The sequence below is a fragment of the Biomphalaria glabrata genome, chromosome 8 (genome assembly GCF_947242115.1).
Source record: "Biomphalaria glabrata chromosome 8, xgBioGlab47.1, whole genome shotgun sequence".
NCBI classification, from domain to species: Eukaryota; Metazoa; Mollusca; class Gastropoda; family Planorbidae; genus Biomphalaria; species Biomphalaria glabrata.
In genome coordinates this window covers 15,248,959-15,268,910 of record NC_074718.1, presented here as the reverse complement: position 1 = coordinate 15,268,910, position 19,952 = coordinate 15,248,959, and the positions used below count along the sequence as shown (strand labels likewise).

The 19,952-nt window shown below is 38.0% G+C and overlaps 2 protein-coding genes across 2 annotated transcripts in view; one reads left to right on the top strand and one right to left on the bottom strand.

Annotated features, from left to right (window-relative positions):
* The first annotated feature begins 2,306 nt into the window (after positions 1–2,306).
* Positions 2,307–19,952, top strand: part of LOC106065272 (transmembrane protein 272-like) — a 133,288-nt gene continuing 115,642 nt past the window's right edge. Inside the window, exon 1 of the mRNA XM_056038922.1 lies at positions 2,307–2,658. The gene's annotated coding sequence lies outside the window, so the exon portion shown is untranslated. The remainder of the gene's footprint in view (positions 2,659–19,952) is intronic.
* On the bottom strand, positions 2,722–3,102 carry LOC106054619 (high mobility group nucleosome-binding domain-containing protein 5-like). The gene has a single exon (XM_013210575.2). It carries the CDS (start codon positions 3,100–3,102, stop codon positions 2,722–2,724), a length of 381 nt encoding a protein of 126 aa, XP_013066029.2.

Sequence of the window (19,952 nt, the reverse complement as noted above, 5' to 3'; positions counted from 1 at the left end):
GGGGTTTAAAACTCAAAACCGCTAGTAGGGGGTTTTAAACTCAAAACCCCTGGTAGGGGTTTTTAAACTCGAACCCCTCTGGTAGGGGTTTTAAACTCGAACCCCCCTGGTAGGGGGTTTTAAACTCAAAACCCCCTGGTAGGGGGTTTTAAACTCAAAACCCCTTTGGTTGTGCTGGGGCAAGTGATGGTTTAGTATTAAAATCTCACCTAAAATAAACAAAATCAAAGCAAAAAATAAGTCACTAAATTTCGACTCCCCCCCCTTCGGGGGGGAGGGGATTTCATTTCGGGGGGGGGGGGGGGGGGGGTTGGCTACGCCCATGATATATATATATATATATAGCTCTGGGAGAAAATAAATCTTATCTTAAAATACAGACGTTACTTCGAAAAAGAATATGATTACGTCCTACGCGTCATGCATCTAGTCAAGCATGTTAACCAATGACTTAAATTCTGCCAAATCACTTGTTTTCCTGGCTGGCTTAGACAACCCATTCCATGCTCTAACAGCACTAGAATAAGTCATTCGCTTATAACATTATTATTTTGTTTTATAGTTTCTAATGCACTAGATCAGTGACTAGATCAGTGATACACAAACTAAATAACGCGGGCTGCTGGTAATATCCGGCTAGTTTTGTTTTTTAAAAATAAATCTCAAATATTAAGTATTTGAAGTTTTTAATGCCCAACCTACGCACCGCGGGTCATGTTCGGCCCGCCACCCGCTGCTTTAAGGCCCCTTGTAAGTTCTGGCTACAATTAAGCAGCGCAGACTCGGTTCGATTGGGTTGGACGATATTATGTGGTTATGCGGCACGTGACGCAGAATTTTAAATGGCCCAGGGAGATAAAAAGGATGGACAACCTCGCTTACAGTCATCAAAAAAAGAAAATGTGTGTTTAAAAAATGTGACCCTTTTAGGAAGTCGCTACGTATTATACCGTGAAATGAAACGCACCGCTGTCTCTTTCGCCAGTATTTTGCCCCTTGTGTCGCCCCTGGCGGCCTCTCGCCTAATGTTTGAAACAGCCTTGACACCGACACTTTCTGGCATCTATCAGAGCTTAGTAATAAATCTGTTTTTCTCAATTTTTCTTCTTTTTCTGGTAAGGGGTAATAAGAAAGTATTGATTTTGTCCTGGGATAAAAATCTGACTGAACAGAGGGCAGAGGGGAGAAAGGGGAGGTGGTGGGGGATAAGAACTGTTTACGCCTGCATGAAGACTTCTTTTTAGAATCCAATGGAGTTCTAAGTCTACAGGAATGTCGCTGGAATTTATGAGTGGCAGGGAAAACTGCCGTTTTATCTCTGACAGGCAGCGGGTCTGCATTAATAGATAGAAAATGTGGTTTGGGTTTGGTTAGCCCAGCATTATATCGAGCATTGTGTAACTGCTGCCTGAAAGTCTGGGATGCGTTTTGAACTGTTGTCTCGATGGTCAAGGGTTCTCTGCTCGCTTCCATCCCCCGCCGTCCTGTGTGAGGGCTGGAGGAACTTCGGAAACATGTCAAACAAACAAACATTACCAAACATCTTGCCAGTTGTTACGCGGGATTTTAAGTTTAAATGGTGAATGATAAAGTTGGTCAATGGATGCAGAGTCATTTACTAACTAAAACTTCGGGAACATCGGGATATACTAATTAATGTGATCTTAGTAAATTAAAATTGAGAAGAGAAATTCGAACAAATCCGCCCCTGGGCCTCAGTGGCGTAGCAAGGGTGGGGAGAGGAGAGGGAAATTTGAACCCCCCCCCCAGGGCCCCCACTTGAGGGGGGCCCCCAAATGAGTGTTTTTACATTAAATATTAAATATTACGCAAAATGCAGGGGCCCCCTAAAAAGTCTGACCCCCAGGCCCCCAAATGATAACAAATTCCTAGCTACGCCCCAACTGGACCATCATTGAAATCCGGACCTAGTTCTGAGTAATGTGTTCATGGATTTCACACGCTTACATTCAAGAAACACTTGCCGTCAAACAGTATTTCATCACGTGACTTGCACAGTACATACAATTTTAATTTTAAACGTATTAATGAACGCTTTCCTAGATCTAACGAAATATAGGGGGCATTCAAAACTGGCCGCCTTTGTCACGAAGCATCATTCAGATTGCAAGCAAACAGTGACGTGACATGAGGACGTCACTCCATACAGAACAGAAACAAGGAACTGGTGCCATAAGGCGCCGTGACACGCATCTTACGCAACGACAGCAGCAGGTTAAACGCGCGGGGATGCCAACGAATTGTTTTCAGCTGGTGCCAGACAGCGTTTCATTCCCTCCCCCGTCTCCCCCCTCGTCCTAATCCCGCCACCGTCCCGCCTGGCCCTGAGATTCGCTAGATTGTCCCGAGTTTATGCAAGCAGAAAAACAAAGTTGTTGATTAAATCTTAAGTGTCAAAAAGAAAACAGTTTCAACTGCTATTCATATAGAATGATATTTTAGCTCACATTTAAACGTCGTTGCTTTGTTGTGGAGAGACTTATTGATCAATAGCTAGTTAGAGAAGAAACTGGAAGGGAGGAGGAAGTCAGATATCAAGGACTTGGTCTTCAGTTAAAGGGACGTTTAGACATGTGATAGCTCAACTTCCAGTAGTGTGTGACTTGGGACACAAGATCCAATATGTATTCATAGACTGTGAGTAAACACACAGAATTTTTTAACAAGAATTTGTATTTGTGTCTTAATGTCTCGCTTGTTTTAGCATATCTCAACCTCTCTGTAATTTTCTCCATTCTCTCTGCCTTTTTCTCCACTCTCTCTGCCTTTTTCTCCATTCTCTCTGCCTTTTTCTCCATTCTCTCTGCCTTTGTCTCCATTCTCTCTGCCTTTGTCTCCATTCTCTCTGCCTTTTTCTCCACTCTCTGCCTTTGTCTCCATTCTCTCTGCATTTTTCTCCATTCTCTGCCTTTTCTCCACTCTCTGCCTTTGTCTCCATTCTCTCTGCATTTTTCTCCATTCTCTGCCTTTTTCTCCATTCTCTCTGCCTTTTTCTCCATTCTCTGCCTTTGTCTCCACTCTCTCTGCCTTTTTCTCCATTCTCTCTGCCTTTTTCTCCATTCTCTCTGCCTTTTTCTCCATTCTCTCTGCCTTTTTTCTCCATTCTCTCTGCCTTTTTTTCTTCATTCTCTCTGCCTTTTTCTCCACTCTCTCTGCCTTTTTTCTCCATTCTCTCTGCCTTTTTCTCCACTCTCTCTGCCTTTTTCTCCATTCTCTCTGTCTTTGTCTCCATTCTCTCTGCCTTTTTCTCTATTCTCTCTGCCTTTTTCTCCACTCTCTCTGCCTTTTTCTCTATTCTCTCTGCCTTTTTCTCCATTCTCTCTGCCTTTTTCTCCATTCTCTCTGCCTTTTTCTCCATTCTCTGCCTTTTTCTCCATTCTCTCTGCCTTTTTCTCCACTCTCTGCCTTTTTCTCCACTCTCTCTGCCTTTTTCTCTATTCTCTCTGCTTTTTTCTTTACTCTCTCTTTGCATTCCTATTTCTCTTTATTCACTGTTTTTTTTCTCTCTTTATAGTTGACTCTCTTCTTCAATTTCTTTCCCTCCTTTTCTCCCTCCTTCTCCCTCTCTTTATCTTATTATTATTATTTATCGTCTCATTATCTCTCTATTTCACACACTCTCTATCTCTATATTATATAACTCTCTCTCCATTTCACACCCTTTCTATCTCTTTCTCTCTTCGCTCTCTCTTTATCTATCTTTGTCTCTAGATTTCACTCTTTTTTCACTGTTTCAGTTTTTCTACATGACACACTCTCAATTGATAGGACTCTCATACAGACTCTCTCACTGCCCTACTCTTTTTTTTTTTTCATTTCTATCTCCTATTCCCACTCTCTATTCATTCTCTCTCTCCCTTCTCTCTCTCCCTATCTCTCCCTTCTCTCTCTTCTCTCTGTGTATTTTACTCTCTTTTTCTTTCTTTCTCTTTTTCTCTCTCTAGTTCTTCGTAACATTGTTATAGTGTGTAGGCCCTATATATTTATATATATATATGTTCGGAATGGGCTGTAGGACACTTCCTAAAGGGGCAAACTATTTCGTCACCAAAGACATTCTTGCCACTTTCATATTGAATTAGATTTCATTTCAAACTGAACGCGCTCCCTTTAGCTCCTTATTTACACTAGCCTCTGTCTCATACCATTCAAGCTGTGTGGTTATTTACACTAGCTCTGTCTCATACCATTCAAGCTGTGTGGTTATTTACACTAGCTCTGTCTCATACCATTCAAGCTGTGTGGTTATTTACACTAGCTCTGTCTCATACCATTCAAACTGAACGCGCTCCCTTTAGCTCCTTATTTACACTAGCCTCTGTCTCATACCATTCAAGCTGTGTGGTTATTTACACTAGCCTCTGTCTCATACCATTCAAGCTGTGTGGTTATTTACACTAGCCTCTGTCTCATACCATTCAAACTGAACGCGCTCCCTTTAGCTCCTTATTTACACTAGCCTCTTTCTCATACCATTCAAACTGAACGCGCTCCCTTTAGCTCCTTATTTACACTAGCCTCTGTCTCATACCATTCAAACTGAACGCGCTCCCTTTAGCTCCTTATTTACACTAGCCTCTGTCTCATACCATTCAAACTGAACGCGCTCCCTTTAGCTCCTTATTTACACTAGCCTCTGTCTCATACCATTCAAGCTGAATGGTCCTTGAAGACAACTTCTGAGTTTGACGAAGGTAGGGGGGGTGGAATCCAGAACTTTTGAGAGGAGGCGACAGCTCCAGAATTTTAAAGTGGGGGAAGAGGTTCTAGAAGTTTTGATGGGGATGATCTTTTTAGCCATAAGCCCATAACCCAAGTGTAATAAGCACAGAAGGGATGCCTGGTCGTGCGGTATGCGCCCTGAACTATCATTCTGTTGTCTCGATGGTCCCGGGTGCATACCCTGCCCGCTGCCTTCCACCGTCGTCCTGAGGGAGGTTTGGACTAGGAAGCTTCTCTTCAACTCTGAAGGCACACCCGTGAAACATTGGACAAACAAACTTTGTATCTTTATGTATCTACTCACGTACTTACATTGCAAATAGTATAGTATCATTTCATTTTGTTTAATAATGTTTGGGGGTGCAGAATATTAAAAATAAAATTCAATATAAGTGTCACAACATTCGGATGGTATGACGTCACGATGTGTTGTGATGCCGGGGATTTTATTTGAATTCAATAGTTAACAAAAAATGAAGATCTAGAATCACAATTGACAATTCTTTGATAAAACAAAACTCTGGAACTTTATTCAAATACAACGTAAGTACAGTTATGTACAAATTACAAATCAATGAGCATATTACAAAGGCTTTTCAAACAGAGCTCTTAGAAACGTGACTAGCTACAAGGACTCAATATTATCGACTGACTTTACTTTCTTACTACCGCCAATTCTCTGGCGCTAACTCTTTTTCAAAAATGTCTTTGTTTAAATTCAAATCAACCAATAGATTTCAAACATACTAATTAAGTCCCTTGGGTAAATCCTGACTTGAATGACAAGTGTCTAAATTTGAGGATTAAATCCCGAGACTCATGTCGAGGGCTTATATTTCTTTTAAATAAGAAATGTACACACAATTCTATAATGTGATCTGTGACATATTACCCCCCTCTCCATTTAGCATTTGTATGGTAATAGAAATGCTCATATGTATAAAAATTATTTAAATATACACAAAATACCATACATGAAATTATAGAAAAATGGTTGAGGTAACATATGACAAAATAAAGTCAACTTGGAGATAAAAAATGTAAATGCAGTGAATAAAATTATTGATGACTTTGAACACCTGTTTCACTATACAAGTGGTTATGAAAATGAGACAATGCTTGTCATGAACAATATCAAAAGTTGTACAAAGCATAAATCTTGAATTGAATAAGTTATGAAGCTTCATGATGAAATTAAAGTATGACATTATAACTCATTTGTGAAAATGTGTACATGGAAAAAATATATTGCATATGAAAAATTGACATAGAAAAATAATTGTGATAGTACATGACAATCTTCTGAGAAAATAATACTCAATGTGATATAAATCTCAACATGAAAAATTCCAATTGTCTGTCATGTATCTGTACTATCATAATAGGATATATGCAATAATAATATACCTGAAATAAAATGCTCATGATTTAAAAATTAAAATTTCTGATGCATGTCATATGTAAAGATGCTGAAACATAATTAAAAAGTATCTTGAATGAGTGACCTTCCTCAGTGGGTTGCTTGGTGCTAAAATAAATGTAACATCTGATATAGAATACCTGTGGAAAATGAGTAGACAAATTAATTGATTAAGTACAACTGAATACTGTTCTTCCTTGACGAGTATGAATGATAATGGATCAAGTGGCACTAAATATGCTATAGTACATATGTAGAGTAGAAATGTAAAGTTCGGAACCTTTCTGAATTGCCGACATGGATGTGCATGTGCGTTTTCTAAACTTGAAGAAAAGGTCTTTCAGTTTATGAAGCTGTTGTCTCCATGTCATAATGATCTCACAGATAATGTCTGATTGAACCGCGTTTAAGTTTGGTGAAAATAAGAACTGTCCGAAATCAAAACTCAATTTTCTGGTTGATGAACTTTGACGCTGTAGAACAATGGTAGCAGAATGCTTTGCATTAGAATGTTCAATAGAGCAATGACTGAACATGTCTGAGTTCAATCGGTCAATACAGCAATGTTGAAGAAGTTCATTTGTTCCTTTCTGAAGAAAAGTTGCCCCTTGAGTGGACGAAGGATGAAACTTGGTGTTGTCAATGTTATTGCTTTCTGAGTTTCTTTCAAATTGCAGTACTGGAAATGTTTCAGAAACACTGGTAAAGAAATCTGCATGGTCTGGAAACACTTTAATGTTCTTCACTGTTTGTAGTGCTATGTCATTCAGAGTGATGACCTTTGGATTGTCAATGTTATTTGATGTTGGTAATGAAACATCTATCTCAGGAATGGGTGTTGATGATGTTTCTTCTTCCTCAGGAATAGTTGCTAAGCTTGTAAAATGTTCAACTTCTGCTTTGATGTCTTCATTATCTGTTTCATGGTAATGTTCAAACATATGAACATGAAATACTCTGGTAAACTTGTTGACATTGATTTCATAAAGCAGGTTGGAAATCTTTCTGGTGATGGTAAATGGACCTTGCCATTTGTAGAATAGCTTGTTACTCCAATCTGGTAACAGTAAATTGACTTGATCTCCTTGAGCAAAATATCTTGATTTCATGTGTTCATGTACTATTCTTTGACTTTCAATGTTCTTGGATGTAATGGCTTCTTGAGTTGACTCACATTCTTTCAAATGAGGAATACTCGTATGAGTGGTAGAGTCAAGTTGCATAGTTTTTCTTTTGTCTGGTATAGCCAAAGTTGATTGAATATAAGTTTCTTTAGTTTCTGCTTCTGGTTCTTGAGACTTGTCTTGATGTACTTCAGTTTGACCAGTTAGAGTTCTTGTATCATTGCTGGAGACTCTGGGCATGTCGTCTTGTTCTTCAAAGTTCAACAATGGATATTCGGGAATTGGAGGTGGACTTATGACCGGTAGGGATGGGCTTGATGTAATTGGGGGTGTCCATGTTGAATGTTCTTGATTGTTGCTGGCTACTGGACTAGTAACTGGTTCTGTTGCATTCTGCACAACTTGAGTAACTGAGGTAGCCATGTGATTATTTTGGCTAACTTGTTCAGGTGCCAAATGTTCTTGTTGTCTGGACATGGATCTTGTCATTACTGCTAAACATTTTTGACCTTGCTCTATGGCATTTGTACATTCAGCAAGTTCTTGAGGAGTGCATTCTTTAACTCCTTCTATGTTTCCAATGATTAGGTCCACTGGTAGATTGGGTGTTACTAATGCTTTTGTTTGACCACTGAAGAATGGTGTAGTAACATAAATGATGGCTTCAGGTAACTTGCTGACAGTTCCGTTGAATGCAGTGACTTGGACGTGGTTGCCTGTGAAACGGTTTGCGTGTACGAAGCGTTCATGTACTGATGTGGACGTGCTTCCGGTGTCACGAAGAACTTCCACCTTCTTGTCTCCTACAAAGCCTGGATAAAATTTGAGACCATTGGACTTTGCAATGACTGTCATAGTTGAGTGCTCATTGTAATAGCTTCTGTTATATGAGCTTCTGTTTGGCATATATTGTGGTCTGGAGTCCTGTGAATGACTTCTGTAGCGAGGTTTGTTGTTATCTGGTTTATTATTTCTAGGTGCTTTGTTGAGATTGTATTGCTCTCTATTGCTGTATCTTTGAGTTGGTGATGTGGGTCTATCAAAATTTTGATTTTTGGAGACTGCCTGTTTTTTCCAACATTCATGAGTTTGGTGACCTTTTTTATGGCAAAATGAACATTCTGTGGTTCTGCTGCGGCATTGAGACGTGAAATGCCCTAGTTTATGACATTTGTTGCATTTGACTTTGTCATCTGACTTATATCTTGCATTTTTGTCTTGAGCAAAGCAGACAAAATTTTCTTCAACAGATGGTTTGACTGACTTGTTTGGATAGGCTGCTTTATATTGTCTGATGATCTTGGTTAATGTCTGTATATCAGTAGGATTTCTCTCTATAATGTAGGATTGAATATCTTCTGAGTGAGCATGGGTGATGTTGTCGATAATAATATGTTGACGAAGAGCTTGGTAACTTTCTTCTATTTTTGCCATGGATACCCATCTATCAAACCACATTGACATATTAGCTACAAAAATTTGAGGATCATCATTTTGCTGTGGCCTTTCATTATAGAATTTCTTTCTATAGTTGGCTGAGGTTGCTCCGTATTGGCGCAGTAGAGCTTCCTTGATATCAGAGTAAGTGCTGCGTTCATTGATGGACAGTTGTGAGCAAATGTTGACAGCTTTGCCAGTCAAGAGGGTAAGGAGTGAGCTCGACCAATGTGCTTCAGGTAGACCGGATGTTGTAGCTATTTCTTCAAATCTTATGAGATACGAGTCCATATTGTCAATGTTTTCGTTGAAAGCCGATATTTTGTTCATTAATCTGTATTTGTCAAACATACTTGAGTGACCTTGAATTGGAATGCTTTCTTTATTTTGCCTTTCGAATTCCATTTTTTCTTTTTCGTGTTGCCTTTGTTTCTCGGCTTCTTGCAATTTTTTTTCTTCTAATTGCATGCGTTTTTCAGATTCTTGTTCTTGATATTCTTTCTCTTCTTGTTTCTCTGCCCACTGGTCTGGCTTTGAAATTTGCTTTTCTTTGGCAAATTCTATTAATTCGAAGAATCGTTGTGTTCTAGAACTGGAAGCCATATTTAATTTTTTTGTTAGTTTCTTGTATTGGAGCAAAATGTTCAATATCTGGATTTTGGCTTTATCTCAGATATAATAATAATATAGATCTATTGAGCCGATGTACTTTTTACTGGTTTAACAGTTGGTTAAATCTGGTCTTCTTTATAACGCCAGTTATTTGATTTACTGGTCTTTTTTATACTGCCAGTTATTTGCTTTACTGGTCTTTTATATTGCCAGTTATTTGCTTTACTGGTCTTTTTTATAATGCCAGTTATTATGTATATTGGTCTTATTCCTTTTGCCAATTACATATAATAATAGTTTTCGTGAGTTAGACGTAACTCTAACGAAAATCTTTATAAAAGAATTATCGATAACCAACTGACCTGTTAAACACAGAAATTCTGTCCTCCGTTAATAAGAATGAAGTTCCTTTGAAGAGTTTAGAAATTGGTCCCAGATCTAGATCTTGAATAAATTTCGTTAAAAGTTGTCCATGAACTTTTGTTAGTCGGAGAGTGCCAAATATGTCACAACATTCGGATGGTATGACGTCACGATGTGTTGTGATGCCGGGGATTTTATTTGAATTCAATAGTTAACAAAAAATGAAGATCTAGAATCACAATTGACAATTCTTTGATAAAACAAAACTCTGGAACTTTATTCAAATACAACGTAAGTACAGTTATGTACAAATTACAAATCAATGAGCATATTACAAAGGCTTTTCAAACAGAGCTCTTAGAAACGTGACTAGCTACAAGGACTCAATATTATCGACTGACTTTACTTTCTTACTACCGCCAATTCTCTGGCGCTAACTCTTTTTCAAAAATGTCTTTGTTTAAATTCAAATCAACCAATAGATTTCAAACATACTAATTAAGTCCCTTGGGTAAATCCTGACTTGAATGACAAGTGTCTAAATTTGAGGATTAAATCCCGAGACTCATGTCGAGGGCTTATATTTCTTTTAAATAAGAAATGTACACACAATTCTATAATGTGATCTGTGACAATAAGATTAAATGGCTAAGGGCCAAAAAAAAAAAAAAGATTTATTACTTTAAAAAAAGTATTAAAATTGCGTTAGAAAATTTGAATTCAACAATTGATCGAATGTTAAAAAAGCTAAAAACCAAGAAATAATATAATTGAGTTTCTAATCTCATTGTACAAAATAAAGTATTTCTTTAGGCTTAAAATGAAAATATCAAACTATAATAGAATATACCACCCACTGTTAGACACTTAGTTTCGTTAGTTTAGTTACGCACTATAATAGACCGACAGTGAACGTACATTTTATATTGACTACATTAGACGTTGGGGTTAGAGATTAGTGTAGACTTTTAGTTCAGTTAGTGCAGTGGTTCCCAAACTTTTTTGTCTCGTAGACCCCTTGGAATGTTTTCTGGTTTTCGGTAGACCCCCTACTCAACTTGCAAATTTTTGCAAATTCATCAACATTATTTTTAAACAAATTTCTAACTATAGTGCGTTGAAGAGTGAAATAGTAATTTAAAACTACACATCTACGGATATAATGTTTAATATACGAATCTGTTTTTCTATGAATTAGTCTTTCTAACATTAAATATTAATTAATTATTTAATGAATATGCCTTAAGTATCATTGTAAAAGGTTTCGCAAAGAGCAGTTGCTCGTGTATTTCTTGATCTTTCACGTGTGGCTCAAATATTAAATCTGCGGAACTGTTTTCATTAACAGGTGAGGGGCAAAGGCGAGTAACTGGAGCCTAAACCAGGTCTCGTGGGTAAACCTTAAGGAAAAGTAAAGAGACGGTGACAATTCGCGCCATGTATCCCTGGGCCGTCCCCTCTTTCTTCTTAGCTTGTGGGTTCCAGGCTAGGGCTTGCCATGTTATGCTGGATGCAGGCTGGCGAAGGATGTGACCTATCCATCTCCAGCGTCTCTGAAGGATATCTACTTCAATGGGCTGCTGCTTTGTTCTTTACCACAGTACCTCATTCGAGATCTTGTCTGGCCAGCGGATTATAAGAATCTTCCTCAGGCAGCTATTGATGAATACCTGGATTGTTTCATGGTGATGATGGTGGTTCTCCAGGTCTATGCTCCATAAAGTAGAATCGGCTTAACAATGGTGGTAGTGGTGCTTTTTCCCCCAGATCCCCAGGTGTTCTTAAGCTGATGGAAGGCTGCTCGAGCTTTACCATGGCACCGCGATTTGGAAGCAGATGCCAAGCAGATGGGCAAGACGTGGGGACAGTTGGAGAGTCTCGGGCAGAACCGAGATGCCTGGAGGAAGCTGGTTGGTGGCCTATGCCCAGAAGGGACCACAGGCATAGATGAGATAAGATGGTGACCATTAGACAGTTTTTAGCACACAGCGCTACACCTTGTCAGACCAAGCTGTATTTCTATCTTTTGCAAAGATTTACATAAGAAGCTTTTAGTTTTATAACTCATGCCACCGAAGCGACCTTAAACTGTATTGTCGCTTAAAGAAATTCTTTTAATAGTAACAGATGTAGGTTTTTGTAAAACGGCTGGTACAATCAATGTTTCACTTTTGCTGTTTTCCGTATTTTGCTATAAGTAAAGAAATCTTGAAAGACTCCCACAAACCAAAATCATCTCTATATGATTTCGAACAGAGAATTTCTGGGTTTATTCTGTTCAAAAGTTGTTCAAATCTTAATTTTTGTCAGGGTGGCATTGTCTCAGATGATCCTTCAGCGTAACTGGTCTCATATCGTCATAAAAGAGTCACTTAGGCAACTGTGTGTTTAACAAGGAAGGAATTGATCCCAATTTTAAATAATTAATGCTGCACTGTCTACATTTCTTTCTTTTTTTTTCTAAATATTAGTTAAATGTAGACAAAATTAAGCTATTTAAATAAGTATTGAAATTGAATAAAAGAATGTTTCGTTTAAATAGCAGGATAAATATTGAAAGGATTAACTCGGGTACAAATCATAGATTAGTGTAGGAAATAATTACATTAATGGAATGTGAAAATTAAGTAACGGCCTGCTTAAATGAAATCTATTACCGTAGACCCCCGTGGACATCTCATAGACCCCCAATTTATTTTTTTACTTTCGTAGACCCCTTGGAGGTCTTCGTAGACCCCTGGGGGTCTATATAGACCACTTTGGGAATCACTGAGTTAGTGCTAGGTTCTCAAAGGGATAACATCGTGGTAGTGACTGACTCGACTGTGGCCCATTCTGTATTAAAGATTTAATATTTTCATTTCGAGTAAACTTAGTCCTTGAGCCTTTGATCCTGTTTGTTATCTTTCCTTCTTTGTAACGTAATGTTCATGTTAGGACTCGCGTCTGTCATACACCTTTCAAGGTACTCACGCATCTAGGATTATCAAGGTATTTAGAAATACTTCAAATACAACTTAGACACATCCGTTACACTACTCAATAAAACATTTAATGTTAAATCTCTTCAGACCCACCTACCAGGCCTCCCATCACAATGTCTTTTTGGGCATACTCTTTTTGGTACACGGAGGAGGAGTCGGGCAGGAGGAATGCTCCCGTCGCCTCAGCGTGGCCCTCCTGTGGAAACGTCCGCCAAGGGAGTCGGACAGGCCAAGAACGGTAGCACACATAGCTCTCAGTGGGCTACCACACGTAGGATCTAGCGATTGTACATTGCATGTGGTAGGGATGTAACAAAGGCTCGCTAACCCGTCCAACCCCCCATCGATTCATTCCCTAACGGGAGCCATACGCGCTGTGATGGACCTCGCACGGGTTCGGTGGGACATTATAGGCATAAGAAGGGCCCTCACGCGGCTCGACCTCCAGCCTCGCACGGGAGAGGGAACTCGTGCGGGGCTCAAGGGGGTCGTGACTAGCGACACACCGGATGTGAATACGTGATCACTTCGGATAAGGCGGGACTTCGGACAGAGGGATTGGTGAAGAGCCGATGCCTCATCCTGGCCATGGATAAAAGCCTTTCCTTGGTCAAGAGGTCCATAATAGGGAACGGGACATTCTCGGACCTTAAAGACATCTGAATCAGGAGGAGTCAGGGGCGGTCAAGAGGTCAACACTGGTATAGCCGAGACCATTCGTTCAAGTATTGCCCATCCGATTTTCAATTTCACTTCCTGCGATTTCTTTCCAGCATGCCGAGTTTTAGAGTTGGGACAGTGAGAAAGAATAGATATATAAGAGCAGGTTAAAATATTTTTAATTAAAATCAGTAATTAAATTTGTTTTAGTAGTTATTCACAAAAATTAGAGTTTATTTCTTTGGGAAGGAATGTTTGCCGTCTCTACCCTGAAGGTACAGGGGTGACGGTCAGTGAAATGTTGAACTGTTGCGCCGATTCCCCCCCCCCCCCAATCATGCAACCGTCAGTAACTGCTGCTATCACTGACTGGGTAGGGTGGGAACTACTTGAACTATCACAAACTATTTATAGTTAAAATTAATTGTGTATCCACCCCAACCCCTCAGAAGTAGGCCTACGTTCGGTCTTAAAGGGCTAACGTTGGTAGGGCTGAAGGAGATCGGCCCTAGCGTCCATATAGCCCCATGTCAATCCATCAGACGTGCTCAAAAAGGTCCCGAGCTCACCCTGACGATATCAGTTTAGAAGAATAAAAGTATTGGCCGCATAACACCTTCGTAGACCTTGGAATTAGAAACGAGAAAACCTTTGACCCTTCTCCCCTCCAGCCAAATAATAAAAAAAAACAACCTTCTCAAGCCAACATGGTAGCCACTTTGCTTGTGGAGAGCCTATGAACATGGTATATTGTATACTTATCTATTAGTTCTATAGTCTCGGCCTATTTTTTTCATGTTGTGTTCATTAAGACTCAGACGGCGATCTTTTCAACGTGTACAAATGTTTTACCAGACAGACAGACAGACAGACAGACAGACAGACTGAGTTGATATAAGCTTTGTAAAAAAATTAACTAAACAAGAAAAACTAAAAATACTCTTTATGCAACATATGGGGCCATTGTTTTTCTCCTAAAAATAAATGAATTAATAAAAAAAAAACAATGGTACATTTTTACCCCACTCCACCCCCTTCTCCTCGAGAAAAAATCCTGGTTACGCCAATGTATAGAGCTAGTCCACTTAATAATATTCCAATGCTAGGCCTTTAGATCTAGACTAAGAAGGCGATGCGCAAAATTTTTCTGAATATTAATTAATTTAACTCTTACATCAATAATACCTTATATTCGGAAATTCTCGAAAGCGATAGTCATATCAATAACGCGAAAGTCCTTTCCATACTGATGTTGGATATAGACCTAGATCTTTAGCCAAATTTAAAGTTATTTCATTTTTACATGCAAAATTATAACGGTCAAACTAGTTTTATCCGTGTGGCCAACGAGCTAGTAATTCTTTCCTCATTGATATACATCAACTGTTACATTTCTAGAATAATCGTAAGAGCCGGTTATTTTTTTTTTAGATCAGTGTCCAGGTTCCTCCATCAAGTTCTGAGTTGAATAGAGATATTGTAAAAATAGTCTACACCCTATGCGCTTGGTAAAAATACATGATATGACGTCAAAACAAAGCATTCAGTCGGAAATAATCGTGTTGACAATCCGGAATCTCTATCATACTCTCTAACCTAAAACCTCCCTTCTGCTTTGTCTCCACTCGGTGCCATTGGATTTATTTTTTTTATTCCACCCACGTCATGATGTTAAAAATACCTGAAATAACAACGTAGAATCTTATCAAAGAACGACATTGTCCAGGGGCTGGAAATAAAAAAAACATTTAAAAAAGCCTGAAAGAAAAAAACCTAACCTAATAAACTATGTTTTAGTCTTAGTGAGAAGGAATGATTGGATGGTTCAGACATAAAAAATGAGACCGGAAATTATGATGAATTCTGTTGCAATTAGGTCTTGGCGTAAGCAGACGACGATAAAAAGTAGAAAGGACGAAGCTATTATTAATATGAGAAAAAACAGTGTTTTTTTTTTTTAATCTTAGGGAACAAATATTTTTTACCAAATCACATTTAATCAAAGGCGTATCTGGAATGTTCAATGCGGGGTAAAGGTCAATGCTATCTAGTAATAAGTAAAAATGTCAGAACATTAATACAATGAAATAAAGATTTATTGACTATTTCGTATACACCTACTCAATCTACATTTTGTCAACATTTTTATAACTAATACAGTCATCACCAAGGAGACACTATAAATCTCCCTTTTGGTTTCTGTTATATATTGAGCGATAAGGTAAGTTTGGTCAAGAAACACTGTGCACAAAACTTGAACAAGAAATATATCTTTTTAAAAAGCTTAAAAAAAAAATAAAAAATACTTACTTACAGAGCGATTATTTTGCTCTTAATAACTAATGACTGTTATATATATATATATATATATATATATATATAAGAAAGACCAAAAGTCACCATTTTTTGACCCCGTTCCAAGCTAATGTTTTATCATGGAAAACAATATGTCATTATATACTTAGAATCTATATTTCTCCTTATCACACAATTACAAATAAATGAAATCATTTCTGTATGACGGGCATTTATTGACATATCTAGTTCTTATTCACATTAGTCACACCGCATTCACATGTGACATGTTTCTATATTTAAAAAAAAAAAGTCATACGCACAAATCCACACTGCATCGCATATACTTGATCCAGAGTTATGTAATTAAAGAGAACTATTTCTGTCTCCTAAACATCTTCAATCTAGACTTCCTTTTGTACAAATAGTAGGATGGAATGTTATCCACCAAGTGTTCTTTCACAGAAATTATTTTTTCTTCGTTTGTCAGGTTTAATGTCATTTCCCTCACATAGAACAGATAAGGTTGGCATGTAAATATTACTTTTGTTAGAAATGACCTACTGGGGCTTCCCAATTCTCTGCTTCAACTAATGGGGCAGGGAGAGGAAACAATTGTGCATGTCTTACAAGTGTCCAAGCTATGAGGCACTAAGTCCACACTACGTCCAACAACAGAGCACTACTGGATGCCCATGCTTTCCTGCCCTGCTACCATTAGGAGTTCATCCAAGGGTCATGTTGTCCAATGCTTTATGCATTTCTAAACAAAATGTACGTATTAAAATTATAATTTATGGATGCGTTGTTCAATCTTTTTAAAAACGTCTTCAGTTTAATTAAATATTGTACAAATTTGACGCATTTGTTTTCATTGCAACTGTTACTTCCAGTATTTTAAAGTGTTGAACCTTTATCTTCATTAATATCTAAATTAATTAGTATCTATTAATCGTGACTCTTTGCCTTACCGACAACAGGTCAGAGGTAACGATACGTTATGCATTAACCTGCATTAATTTAAACTTATACAAAATGTATCTGCTGAGTCAATTAGAATGTTCGAACTCAATTCTGATTCAGTTGTCCGCAACATCTATCTTCAATAGCAATATACTTAATACATTCCATTGGAAAAATTAGTACAAGTTTTTTAGATTGGAAACAAAAATCCATATTTTCGAATGGTCATAAGTGACTCCTGACAGATTTGTCAATCGACCCATAAGATGTCGCGACCCACAGGTTGAACCCCTGTACTAGACTATAACATTCTAAAGATAGGCCACCCAGATATATAGTTTACTAATCTACTCACTGAGCTAATCTAGTTTACACATTTACTCATTGAGATATATCTAGTTTACTCACTGACATATATCTAGTTTACTCATTTACTCACTTACATATATCTAGTTTACTCATTTACTCACTGACATATATCTAGTTTACTCATTTACTCACTGACATATATCTAGGTTACTCATTTACTCACTGGCATATATCTAGGTTACTCATTTACTCACTGGCATATATCTAGGTTACTCATTTACTCACTGACATATATCTAGTTTACTCATTTACTCACTGACATATATCTAGGTTACTCATTTACTCACTGGCATATATCTAGGTTACTCATTTACTCACTGACATATATCTTGTTTACTGGTTTACTCTGATATATATCTAGTTTACGCACTTACACATGACCGATACCAAATAGAGATCATAAACTCTTTAAAACCTCTAATAAAACACATTTGTATTCTCGATGTTATGTTGTTGTATTTTGTTGACTTCTGCTATTTAAAAAAAATTCAAAAGGTCTTTGTCCTTTTCTAGCATTTTAATGCTTTCCAATGATTTGGACGTAGACTTTGAGACAATTCATTGTTGATTTTTATGTCGTACTGTCAGTGGCGTAGCTAGGGTGGGGGAGGGAAGGAGGGGGAAAGAATTTCAACCTCCCGGGCCCTCACTTGAGGGGGACCCCAAATAAGTGTTTTTTTACATTAAATATTAAATATTACGCAAAATGCAGGGTCCCCAAAGGGGTCAAGCCCTAGGGCCCCCAAATGATGGAAAATTTCTAGCTACGCCCCAGCGAATTCTCAAGTGACCTACTGGCTGACATTTTACAGTTATTAAAAAAAGTTTTTGGATTGATTCTGTTTTTTTATATTTATCTTATATTTCATTTTTCCTAAAACACTCTGTCCCCACCTCCTTTATTCCGGCCATCCCGGATGGTGCCTCACTTTCCTGTCTACGAGTGTCCTTGACTACATTGTTTCAACAAGTTCAATTTGTTCCATTCTGTCATTAGATCCTCGTTAGTCTCGCAAGAAGGACAGCAGACGTGAGTGAGGGGAAGAGAGGAATAAAAAATAGTTTCCTAAAGAAGAGAAGAAAAACAACAACAACGAAACAATCATTAGTTCCGATTGATTTGCTTTAATGCTATCTACGTCACTCGTCACTAGCGGTTCTCAATAGCGGTTCTCAATACTTTTTGTTAGGGAAAAAAAATCTTTTTGAAACAAAAAATATTCTTCGTTGTTTATGACAACTCTAAATTAAAAAAAAATCAATAAGCGTTAAAAATCAAGATCTGATTCTAGTGGGAAAAAAACTCTGCACAGCAAGACAAGTTGAATCTGCGTGATTGTATAGTGTTGACGTGTATAATTTGTGACAAGACTTCCTCGAGTTCTGAGTATAATTATGTTACAAGACTTTCTGATTATAATTTGTCTCAAGACTTTCGGAGTAGTGAATATAATTTGTTACAAGACTTCTTGAGTATAATTTGTTACAAGATTTTTGTAATTTGTAATTATATCTAGTTTACGCACTGAAATATGACAAATCTCAAAATAGCAATCTTAAACTCTTTAAAACCTCTAATAAGACACATTTGTATTCAGGAATAATTTTTTGTTGTTGACTTCTGTCATTTAAATAAGAAAGCTCAAAAGATCTTTGTCCTTTCCTAGTATTGTAATTGACTTCTTGATTATAATTTGTGACAAGACTTCCTAGAGTTCTGAGAATAATTTGTGACAAGACTTCCTAGAGTTCTGAGAATAATTTGTGACAAGACTTCCTAGAGTTCTGAGAATAATTTGTGACAAGACTTCCTAGAGTTCTGAGAATAATTTGTGACAAGACTTCCTAGAGTTCTGAGAATAATTTGTGACAAGACTTCCTAGAGTTCTGAGAATAATTTGTGACAAGACTTCCTAGAGTTCTGAGAATAATTTGTGACAAGACTTCTTGAATGTAATACACATCTTCCATAGCCTGGAATTATTACAAAACTTTTAAAATCCAGCATGCTCAGTGCTCTTCCATTTAACGAGAGACATTCCTCCAGTGTGGAAACATTCCTCTAGTGTGGAAACACTCCTCTAGCGTGGAAACACTCCTCTGGTGTGGAAACACTCCTCTAGTGTGGAAAGATTACTCTAGTGTGGAAACATTCCTCTACAACAAGAACTGTATGGGAGCTATGGTGTAGTCTGCAACATGACACTTCGCTATGAGTCACACTTTTTATTACATCAAATCAACGTTTTAAAACAGCTGACCGGCAAGTTCCACCCACTCCTCATTTTCACCCCTTGCCTCCCCCATTACAGCTCAGAGCTACAAAGAAATTCCATAGTTTTCAATGTAGAAGCCTCTGAGGTTGTATAAAAGTATGAGGAAATGCACCACGAAACAGTGTGAGAACCTCTGGTGTATGCAAGCTAGAAGACACCCCTCCACTAGCAATAGGCTAGTTTTATTTTATTTTCTATTGTTCCGCTTCCTGTATTGATATTTCTGTTTTATAAATAAGTTGTTGTATTCTTCCATTTGAAGAGTGTCTCCTATGGGGCAGTTCTGTTTGTAACTATTTATCGAACTGGTTACCACGCTCTCGAACACCGCAGTGACTACTGATGCAACACCAGGAGTGATGAATGTTTGTGTTCATTAGTTCAATACAGTCACATTGCTACACTATCGTGGTGGGGAAACGAATTTGGAGTTGTAGTATTCTTGTGATCTCCCCCCCCCCCCCCACGTTTTTTTTGTCTGTAAAAAAAAAATAATCAGCTCCTGAGCACGAGTTCATTCATCGTATTTGATGCTCACCACTTCATGTAATCCCTGGAGCTGAGGCTTCTCCTCTGCGGTGCACCTCCGCCTGTGGCTAGTGAGGCCTATCTGAGCCTGCAATGTTTGTGTAACGTTTCTTTTTGTCAATTGACTTTTGGGCCCTAACTACTCAGTGGAACATTTCTGCGCTCTGTCTTTTTACAA